Genomic DNA, 11,696 nt, shown 5'->3' with positions numbered 1-11,696 from the left:
TCATTTTATGAATCAACTCTTTGATCATAAGAAAATTAGAACTTATCTCTAATTATACCCATTGATTCATGATAAGAGCTCCTATTAACATCGGCCCATGATTAGTATCACTGATAGTGCATGCAAGAACCAGTAAGATATGGTTAGCGTACAGTATGGTTATTTCATCTCATATATCCTGATTGAATCTACAGTCATTGATATATCGAGAGTTGCGTATGAATTCGATAATCATGTGTTGTATCTTTCAGTGATTATAGTGGCATTGCAAGCGCAACTATTGAACCACTTTACCCTAAATCACATCTCATACTCTGGCAGAGATTCTTTGTATTATTAACTCTTCAGATTACATAGGATATCCAAATCCATAGGTAAGTTGTGATTCCCCTACTATTGGCTCCTACATATGTCCATACTACACCAAACCTCGCCACGAGATGACCCTCGCAGAGCAGATAAACGAGTCAAAATATAGCAATAGCACATAGAGCCTTTATGTTTTCTCGGGTTGTAAGGACTAATGGTGTACAAAAATAAATACAGATTTGTAACGCCCAGAAAATTTGAAGGTACACGCGAACCACATGCATACAAGTTATTAAATTCCTTGTGTATTTCAATTAATTGTTTTAATAACATAAATTAAACATAATGTGCATATTGACATGTTTAAAATATACTTTTCTACATGGTTGCATTAAAATGTAATTTTTAAAGGTTATTCGAGTTGCGATCGAGGAACGGAGACCGATGGCTGAAAAATGGAAAATAACTTTATTAAATAATTTTTTTAAAAATATGATTGATGTTTTTTCTTATTTTTGAAAATAATAAGAAAAATACGAACGTGTTGGCAACCCGGCTAATAAATTCACGAACTTTTCTACTCAAAATATTTTAATTATGTGCTAATGGGTCTAATTAACCTTGTTAATGGGTCTAAGCTACCATTAGTATTATAATTATTATTTAAAGTGCTAATCACCCCCATTAAGCCTACAAACTCACGCCTCCCTCCCCCAATAATTAACAAGACTCCTTCTTCCTCTCAAGACACGGCACATACACAATATTTCAAGGAGTAAGTTTCGAAAATAGCAAGGATTTCAAGCCAAGGTTGTTCGTCGCCGTTATTCGCAATCGTCAATGTTTAATCGTGCGTTAAATACGCAAAGGCATGTCATATTCTTTCCTTTACTCATCATCACACCATATTATGTATTTATGTATGAAATTGCATGAAAATAAGTGGCACATTTGAAGATTTTCGTAAATGCATCTTATATGATTTTTAAAACATGTATTTTGATCCAAAAACATGAATTACATGTACCTAAGGGGCTGCCATGATTAGGAAAGGTTTAAGGGTTGTTTTTGCATGTTCTAAAGAGTCCTAGAAGACACGAGACACGCTGCAACATAAACCGAATAAGCTGGAATCATTATTCACGTGTTTGTGAGTCAAGGGTCGGGTTAAGGGGGAAACTTGGTGCATGGCTTGGCTTGGCTAGACCACAGCTGGGCTAGGGTCATGCCTAGATCAGGGAAAGAGTCCTAGGCACACGAAGACTCGGGCACCAGGGCTCGGAAGGAGACCTAGCAACTCGTGAAGCACATGTAGGTGCGCGGTGTGCAGCTTGCATAGAGGGTTAAGGGGCTCGGCCAGAGGGCTTTGGATGGGCTAGGTCAAGTGGCTAGGGTCCTAAGAGGGTGCACAAGGGGCTGGGTCAGGGTCTGGTCCAGTGGTTGGGGTCATAGCAAGCCAAACGTAGAGTCCTAGCATGAGGGGAGTCTCGGCCATGGCATGTTCTGTTGCTGTGGTTGCGGCTCGAGCTTAGGATCGGTTCCTAAGGGTTCTAAGGGTCCAATAGGGTCCATAGGGGGTCTTGTTTGAGGTTGGCTCAAGAGGGTTCGAGCTTGGCTCGAGAAAAACGAACATGGCTCAAGGGTCGACTAGGTGGGTTTCTCGATTGTTTCTGTAGCTTATGTTGTGGCTTCGGTTATTGGGCTAGGTTTGAGTGCTATGGGTTCTAAGAGTCTAGGAGGATTCCTAGAGGGGCTTTTCAGGGATCAGCTCGAGGTGGCTCGGGTGTGGCTAGGTGAAAATCGAAGTTGTCTCGAGGGTTAAGGGAAGGGTTCGGTTTTGTGTTTTAATGGTTTAAAAATTCAAAACATGGCTCACGTGGGTCGAGTCATGGTTCACGAGGGCCAAATAATTATTAAAAATTTAAATTTTTAATAAGAGAATTTTATATTATAGTTTGGTTTAATTCGAGATTAAAACGCATTAATATGTCACATTTAAATATTAATTTAAAATTCATCGATTTAAGCCAAATAAAAATATGAGAAAATTAATGTAAGCTTAAATAATTATTTGAGATGGTCTAGAGTCAACGGAATTAATAAAATGTCAAAAACGTGAAATTTTACGTATAGGAGTAAAACGGTAATTTTACACTAAAAAATTAGTAAATGTCATGGCAGTGTGTCATGAATGTTGTTTTATATACTAATATGATTATTTTAAATTTTTATGGATTTTTATATGTTAAAATGTTATTTTAAATGTTTATAGATTTTTATATGTTAAAATGTTATTTTAAATGGTTATGGATTTTTATGATTTAATATGTTAAAACGTTTATTTTAAATGTTCATGGAATTTTAATGATAAAACGATAACAATAAAAGATATATTGCATGTTTGGTTTTAAAAGAAAAACGTTACGTGTATGTTTAATTTTAGAAAGTGACGAGAATACGAAACGTTGAAAGAAGTGAAGTAATTGTGACTAATACGATGATATGTTGGAGATATCGTGAGGGAGAAAGCCTAGTGGGAGCCCGACGATCGTATTTCTATTGATACGAATACGATGATATGTTAATACGTAGGCCAAGGCTCAGTTGAAGGGTGATAGTGTCGCTGATGTCCCCGCTGCCCAGTACTGTGGTTATATGTAGATGAATCTTTCGCCCAATACGAATAGGAATACGAGTCAAAATTAACGATCTGAATTCAACGAAAACGAATATGAGTATGAATATGGATATGAATATGAATATGAATATCGATATGGATACGAATATGAATATGTTTATGATGATATGAAAATGTTATTGTTTTAAGTTTATGCATCTTTATGAAATATTTATGAAAATGTTTGTGGTTATGTTATGCACGATTATGAAAATGATATTTTAAATATAAGTATTTTCACTGTTGTATGTGATCTGTATACGTATTATTTTGTTATTAAGATTATGGTGTGTTGAGTCTTTAGACTCACTAGGTGTGATTGATGCAGATGATTATGATAATAATGATAATGGAGGTCTTGATGGATGATCTGACTGGACTGAAGGTGCACATAACCCGAGGACCAGCGCTTCTAGTTTTCCGCACTTGTTTATGAATTATGATTTTAAGTTATGTTAAAGATATTTTATGATTTTTATCATGATTATTAGTGGTTTTTGAGAGGTTGATAGTATGAGCTATACTTTTCAAATAATGTTTTTAGGTTTGGTAAAACATTTGACGATTTTACGATTTGAACTATTTTTCTTTGATTTTCAAATATAGTTGGATGTTTTATTTTTAAAATGACGCAAAATATTTTAAGGTTATGTGTTTCTATTCGGCCGAAAGTAGTATGAGGACTCATCATGTATGATAGAACATCTCCATGTTCCTTCCAATGAAATGTGGTTTACAATATATCATATGCTAGTCTCAAAATAGAGCAACCTTTATTTTTATTTTAGTTGGTTGAATCACCTAAGCACGAGTATAGAATATGCAGTAACTTTTAATGTGTTTCGTGATCATTTTTGTTGAAATATTATAAGTTTCAGAGTTTGACAAATAAATCAAGAAGAGAACTGAAGAATCTAATTGATCGAACATTTGTGTAATCGTAACTGAAAACCTCGTTCTACATGAACTGGAAAAACCTTATCAACTGAAGAATTCGTAACTGATAGGACATCAGTTAGAACTGATAATGTCTAGCTAAACTAATCGACTGATCAGTTGACTTCTAATCAGTTGGAAACATCATCAGTTGAAGTATCAACAGACTGACTGACATGTCGTACCAAATCAAAACAGATGAATCAAAACAGAACACTGTGAATACTTCGTACTACTATCAGATAAAATAACTACACGACGATTCAGAGGACATTTGTCATTAAATTTTCATTAAATGCATTTAATACGACCGTTGACATCGAATAATATATATAACTGATTGAATCAGTTGAAGAAGGCTAGTGACTACAAGTAAACACACACAAAGCAATCAAACTACAATCTTCAATCAAGTTGTGATACTTTTCACAAGTATTTTATAAACTTACAGATCGCACACTCAAGCTCTACATTCATTGTATTTATCAGTAGCATTCAGGCTACAAGTTAGAGCATTTTCAGTTTATTATTGTAAAAGGGTTGATTAAACTAAGAGTTTCAGTTTGGTAGTATGTAAGACCAACTGAAGTGGATTATTACAATCAATTTTGTAATATATCAAAGTCTTTTAGTGAAATCATATCCTCGTGATAGAAGGAGTAACGTAAAGGAGCATTTGAAGTTCCGAACATCAATAAAAACTCTCGTGTTCATTTCAGTTACCATTTCAGTTTACACTAATTATTCAATCTATATTTCAGTCTTATTTCACACTACTATCAGTTGACTGATCTATATAGACAAACAAGATTCTAGGATCAGTTACTCAAAGAACTGATTCACATAATTGAAAAGAGTACAAAAATCCTAAGTGTTTATTCAATCTCTCCCCCCTTCTAAACACTTCAACTACCTTAACCAATCCTATCAAATGGTATCAGAGCGGTTAATCTTGTGTTGAATACTTTCAAACACTCAAACTAATACAGATCCTCATGTCTTCTTTCAAAAATATTCCCATATTCTCCAGGGAAGAGGTTGATGATTGAAAGATAATAATGAAAGCTCATCTAGCTGCTCAAGATGATGACATGTGGTATGTCATCACAGATGGACCGCTGTTGCTTTGACCGATGAAGCACCACATCGGATAGAGAAGCCACGAGATGATTGGACCTCAAAAGACAAAATAAAAGCTAACTTGGACAATATGGCCAAAGACATCTTGTATAAAACTCAGGACAAAAACACATTTAGCAAAATCAAAATGTGTAAATCAGCTAAAGAAATTTGGGAGAAGCTGATTCAATTATGAGAAGGAAATGAGTAGACGAAGGAAAACAAGCTGTCAGTTGCTGTTCAGAAATTTGACAATATCAAAATGAAAGCAAGAGAATCGATGAATGACTTTGATGAAAGAGTCAGCAACATAGTGCATGAATTGAATGCACTTGGAAGAGTGCACTCAAATAAAGAGATTGTCTTGAAAGTTATGCGTGGCATTCCCAAGGAGTGGGATGTTAAGACCATGGCCATGAGGAAATCTAAGGAAATGAACAAGGTAGAATTACATGATCTATTTGCAGATCTGAAAGCCTACGAATTTGAGATGTAAACCAAAGAAGGCGAGCCAACTGTTCCACCAATTACAATTGCTCTAAGCGCAATGAAACTGGAACCATCATTTCAACTTAAAAGTCAGCAGAATAGTTAAGCAATGATGCAATGTCGTTGTTTGTAAGAAAGTTTGGAAAGTCATGAGAAAGAATCAAGGCTCCTTTCAGAGGATTTATCATAGGAATGAACCCAAGTAGGAACCTAATGTGTGCTTCAACTGTGGAAAGATCGGGCATTTTATTGCTGACTGTCAAAATACCAAAAAAGACAGTAGGAGATCAGTTGAGAAGGGTAAAAAGCCCTTCGAGAACAGAAGAATGTTCAGGGATGAGAAGAAGTCATCCAAGAAGAAGCATGAAGCTCTAGTAGCAGAAGAAAAAAAGTCAAAATGGCTGACTCTGACAATGAAGCATCCGAAACTGAGAGCTCAAGCCGAAACTGAGAGCTCAAGCAGCTCAAGTAGGGGTGTAAACGAACTAAACACGTTCACGAACTTTTCGAGCCGGTTCGAATAATATTTGGTTCGAATTCGAGCCGAACTCGAACATGTTCGAATATTTTTCGAATCGAATTCGAGCTAAAATTATATTGTTCGATTGTTCGCGAACTATTCGCGAACCTTAGCAGTATATTTAAAAAATAAATAAAATATTATTAATTACACACACNATCAACGTTTGTTCAAAAGTCAAAACCCTAATAATTTGTTTCTCTCATCTTTCTCTCACCATTTCAAATCCGCCGCTGCTCATATTTCTTCTCTGCAAGATTCAAGATCTTCGCTGATAGTTCTCGACTTTTCTGTAATATCAGTTGCTTCATCTCATATCTCAGTTGCTCCATCATCGATTAAGGTATACACTTCCTCATTGTGGTTTTATTTTAGTTTTTTTGTTTAAGTACTGCATTTTTAACCATAGATCTTCGTATTTTTCTCCATCCTCTTTGTGTTTGTGGTATTTGGTGAAATATATCAAGATTCCACAACTCTATTGTGCATCATCTTTGGAGGTAATTTTATTTGAGTTCAAGTTTGTAAAACCCCGTAAATGCTAGTATTATTTAACAAGATATACAAATTTTTTTGATATTTCAAAATATTGTCTGTACAAGATATGGATTATCGAGTTATTGAATATGGCAACAGCTTGTTCGATTGCAAATTGAATGAGTCCAGTTGTAAGTTTTGATGAGATAGTTGAACAAACCATTAATAATGAGGATGCTGCAAATTTACTCGTGGAAGAAGAAGATAATATGTTCCATAAACCTAAAAGGCAGAAGAGGTCCGGTGTATGGTTAGAAATGACTGAAGTGGTTGACTCAAATGGTGATGATAAATATCAGTGCAAACATTACTGGATGTATTTAGCGAAAATTAAATCAGGTACGACAACACATCTGAAACGTCATTTATCCCATTGTTGTAAATATTTGGAGGCTAAGAAGAAGCTTGAAGATAAAATGAAACAACAACAACTTGTTTTTACTCCTATTGGTGTAAATCCAACATCTTTACCTCCATTCCATGATGGAAAATTCAGCATGGAACTTTTGAAAGAGGCAGCAGCGACATGGATTCTTATGCATGATCACCCTTTTTCAATATTGGAAGAAGAAGGATTTAACATGTTTTGTAGACGTGGAATGCCCGAGTGGATTGGGGTATCCCGAGCCACTGCGAAAAAAAGTTGTTTCATGATCTATGAGATGGAGAAAAAAATGTTGTGTAATGTGTTGAAGACGGTGAGAAATATTAGCTTGACTACAGACTTGTGGAAATCAAAGAATCAGAAAATCGAATATATGGTAATCACAGGACACTGGATTGACTCGAATTGGAAACTGAACAAACGTGTTCTTAGTTTTGCTAATATCCCCTCTCCTCGTTGTGGCCCTCAAATATCCGATACTGTTATAAAGTGTGCAAGGGAATGGGGACTTGAGAATAAGGTGTACACTGTATCTGTTGATAATGCAAGTGTGAATGATGCTGCAATTAAGTATATGAAGGAAGATTTTTCTAGAATAAAAAATAATATAGTTTGTGGAGGAAAGTTGTTTCATGTTAGGTGTTGTGCCCATATTTTTAATCTTATTGCACAAGATGGCCTAAATGAAATCAAGGATATAATTAATATCATTCGACGAAGTGTTGATTTTATCAGGCGGACAGATGCAAGGCTTCTTAAATTTGCTGAGATTATTAAGCAGTTAAAGTTAGATGAAAGGAAATTGATTTACGACTGCAAAACTAGGTGGAATTCAACATATGAGATGCTGAAAGTTGCGATATCTTTAAAAGAAGTTTTTCCAAGATTTAAGGATCAAGAACCAAGTTATATTGATTGTCCTATGGAGGAAGATTGGGAGAAATTACAAAAGGTGTTTCCTATCTTAAAAGTATTTTATGATGCTACAAAGATAATTTCAGGAACCGAATATCCCACCTCCAATTTGTTTTTGAATGAAGTTTATCGAGTAAAGATGGTTTTAGATGAAAAATCCCTTGATGAAGAAGAGTTTATTCGTAAAATGGTTCAAAAAATGAAAAGTAAGTTTGATAAATATTGGGAAGAGTGCAATTTATTGATGTCTATAGGTTCTATTTTGGATCCAAGGTGTAAAATGCGAGTGCTTGAATTTACTTTCCCAGGACTTTATTCGACAGGAGATGCACAAGATAATATTATGATTGTTCGAAGAGTTTTGTATGATATTTACAAGGAATATGCAGAAAGTGCTATTGAAAACCTCCAGGAATCAAAGAATGGTTCAGAATCTCTAGGGAGTAATCTATTGAGTCGAAGTGTGGAAGAAAATACTACTTCATCATCAGGATGGTTTGAATTTTCTTCTTGTTTGAAAGAGATGGAAACTGTGCAACCAGAAAAATCTGAGTTGGATGTTTTCTTGGAGGAAGGATGTCATCAATTTGATCCAAAAGAAGAGTTTGATTCTTTGAGTTGGTGGAAGTTGAATGTGTACAAATTTCCGATATTATCTTCCATGGCCAGAGATATTTTAGCTGTACCTATCACCACAGTTGCTTCAGAGGCCACATTTAGTGCAGGGAGTCGTGTTATTGACAAGTATCGTGCTTCTTTAGCTCCTGCTACTGTGGAAATGTTGATGTGTGGAGGAGATTGGTGTCGAAAGCGATATGGAGTGGCGAGAAAGATGAAGGTATTTTTTTTCCTAATTCTAAGCGAGTTTGTACATTGTTACATAAGTTTTATTTTTATTGATTGCAGGCTGAAAAACAGCACAAGTCAATTGAGTTACCAGTCGATTGAACTCATTAATGGTATGTATATTTCACATGTGAAGATAACTAATTATGTTGGCTAGTTGCTACTCTCACATTTTGGTATATTTTCTTTGCTTTTCTCGTGCAAAAAATCTGTAACTATTTTATTTAAATGCAGGATGGTAACTGCTTGATAAGTTGATTATCCTGGGAGGTTAGACTTTTGATATTTAAGTAGTTTAAAATGTTTTTGTTTTGAAAGGTAAGAAATCATATTAACTATCTTATTATTATTCTGTATTCACATTTTCATCAAATAGTGAAAATGCATTATAAATATAATTTGTTATTGTAGGATTTGAGGAGTTGAATATGATGTAATTATTTTGTTGAAGTTCAAATTGTTCAAGCTTATATGTTGCTTGATAATAGCCTTTTGATAGTTGAAGAGTGTTGATCTTTAAATTTTGGGAGGTAAACAATTATGTATACTATCTTTTTTTTTCTGTTTTTTATAAATAAATTAAACATGTGAATTTTTTGAATGCAGGTATTTAAGGAAAGAATGGACTTTTGAACTATTTTGCTGAAGTTTGATAGTTAAATAGTGTTGATATTTAACTTTTGGAAGGTAAATAATTATATATATTATCTTTTTTTTTCTATCATGTTTACTGTATTTATGCAAATAGACAAAATATACGAATTTTATTGTGTGCAGGTATTTGAGGAAGGATCTTCAAGTTTGGATGAAATGGCTTAACTGGAAATTTGATACATATTTTGTTTGATGAAAAATTGTAAATCGATGATTCAAAAGTGTAATGAAATCAAGGAGGACTAATATTTAATGGTTTGTTATACTTGTTTTTTTGGTGTAGATAGGTGATACATTTTAATATTTTTGAATAACAATTGAGCAATGAAACAAACCATCATTTTTAGTAGTGATTCGAATTATTCGATTTAGTATTTGAAAAGTTCGAATCGAATTCGAATTCGAACTCGAGCCTCGGTTTGAATCGAGTTCGAATCGAAAATAATAAAAGTTCGAGTTTCGAATCGAGCTTTGAATATGTTTATTCGGATTCGAGCTCGAGCTCGAATACTCAAAATTTCTTAAAATTCGATTCGATTCGATTCGTTTACAACCCTAAGCTCAAGTGATGAAGAGGAGATGAAATGCCTCATGAGTGATGATGCTGAACTGGAGTTTAACAATGATCAAGTATTTGACTTTAGCACAACTGATTTTACACGAAAAGAGCTTATTTCAACACTGCACGACATGATAAATGAGTACTGCGAACTAGCTATCTCCTTTGAGGAAGCCAAAGCAAAGCAAAATGATCCTTCAACTGACACAGCTGATAGCCTTAAATCAGTTGAGATCTTAAATGTCAAAGAGAAGATTGCTAAGCTGAAAGCTAAAAAAAATGGAAGTGACTTATTGATTCAGAAGCTAAGAGCTGAAAACTCTAAACTGACTGAAGTAATCCATTCTTGGAACAAGTCGTCAGTTGTACTGACTGACATGCAAGGGCTGTAAAAACCAATTGGAGATAAGACTGCTCCGGGCTTTGATAGCCAAGATAAACCATCAACCAGTGGTACAAAATCACAACTGAATACAAGCAAAGTATGATCAAAAATTCAGTCTGGTACTTGGACAGTGGATGTTCAAGACATATGACTGGAAACGCTAAACTGATATCTCAACTGATCAAATACTCTGGTCCTAAGATCAATTTTGGTGATGCCTCACAAGGTAAAACCGTTGGTAAGGGTAAGCTTATCCATGATAACATTATCATCAATGATGTATTACTAGTTTTAAATAAAACTTAATCATCATCAGTCAACTATGCGATAATGATCATTCAGTTGAATTCAGTAAGCATTCATGTTCATTTAAATGCAACTGGTGATTTTATCATGATAGGAAAAAGATATGAAAACACATACAAAGTGAGTTGGAGCAATCCACCCGATAGGCCAGTTTGCTTAGTAACTTCTGATCAATCTCAGAACTGGCTGTGACACAAAAGATTGAACCATCTAAACCTCAAAGCCATTGCACAATTGAGCAAACACGAGATGGTAACTAGTCTGCCCAAATGTGATTTTTCAAAAGATAAAATTTGTTCAGCTTGTCAGTTTGGGAAGCAGGTTAGATCTTCTTTTAAAAATAAAGGTAGTAAATCTTCAACTCGATGCTTAGAACTTATGTATATGGACTTATTTGGTCCAATACCAGTCATGCGCTTAGGGGGAATTAAATACACTTTTTTTATTGTTGATGATTTCTCTAGATTTACTTGAGTCATCTTTCCAAAATCAAATGATCAAACTGTTTCACAACTGATCGAACTCTTTAAAAGACTTTTAAAAAAAAAATCAGTCGGGATTGATAAAATAAGATCTGATCGATGAACTGAATTTGTCAATCAGCCTTTGTCTCAATATCTTGAAAATTTAGGAATCAAGCATGAGTTCTCTGCTACAATAACACAACAACTGAATGGTGTAGCTAAACAGAGAAATCGAACTCTTAAGGAGGCAGCGAGAACAATGCTAGCTGATTCTGGTATTTCTCAAAGATTTTGGACAGAAGCAGTTAACACCACTTCTTATACTCAAAAAAGATCGATGATTAATAAAAATCATTCGAAAACGCCATATGAGATCTGGCATGGCAATAAAAAATGGTTTCTTATTTTAAAATATTCAGGTGCAAATGCTTCATTCATAACAATGGTAAGAATCACCTAACTACCTTCGATGTTAAATCGGATGAATGATTATTCTTAGGATATTCATCTGTTAGCAAAACATGCAGAATTTTTAATAAACACACTCTCAATGTTGAAGAATCTATACGTGTTGTGTTTGATGAAAATGTGCTAA

At 34.5% G+C, this 11,696-nt stretch overlaps 1 protein-coding gene across 18 annotated transcripts; it reads left to right on the top strand.

Annotated features, from left to right (window-relative positions):
• The first annotated feature begins 6,214 nt into the window (after positions 1-6,214).
• LOC140978757 (zinc finger BED domain-containing protein RICESLEEPER 2-like) lies at positions 6,215-9,708 on the top strand. 18 transcript variants are annotated; one of them, XR_012175615.1, is made up of 7 exons: positions 6,215-6,550; positions 6,687-8,725; positions 8,794-8,846; positions 8,938-9,003; positions 9,145-9,263; positions 9,340-9,420; positions 9,511-9,708. XR_012175615.1 is itself a non-coding variant. In XM_073443980.1 (5 exons), exons 2-3 carry the CDS (start codon positions 6,707-6,709, stop codon positions 8,833-8,835), a joined length of 2,061 nt encoding a protein of 686 aa, XP_073300081.1. In that variant the 5' UTR covers positions 6,215-6,550; positions 6,687-6,706; the 3' UTR covers positions 8,836-8,846; positions 8,968-9,003; positions 9,511-9,706. The 18 variants fall into 18 exon arrangements, 8 of the variants coding, with proteins under 8 accessions (XP_073300081.1, XP_073300077.1, XP_073300079.1 ...); XR_012175613.1 differs by having other exon boundaries at positions 8,968-9,051; positions 9,511-9,707; XR_012175614.1 differs by having other exon boundaries at positions 8,968-9,003; positions 9,511-9,706.
• Positions 9,709-11,696: the final 1,988 nt, after the last annotated feature.

This window comes from Primulina huaijiensis, chromosome 6 (genome assembly GCF_012295235.1).
Source record: "Primulina huaijiensis isolate GDHJ02 chromosome 6, ASM1229523v2, whole genome shotgun sequence".
Classification (NCBI taxonomy): domain Eukaryota; kingdom Viridiplantae; phylum Streptophyta; class Magnoliopsida; order Lamiales; family Gesneriaceae; genus Primulina; species Primulina huaijiensis.
This window is presented reverse-complemented; position numbering and strand designations above follow the sequence as displayed.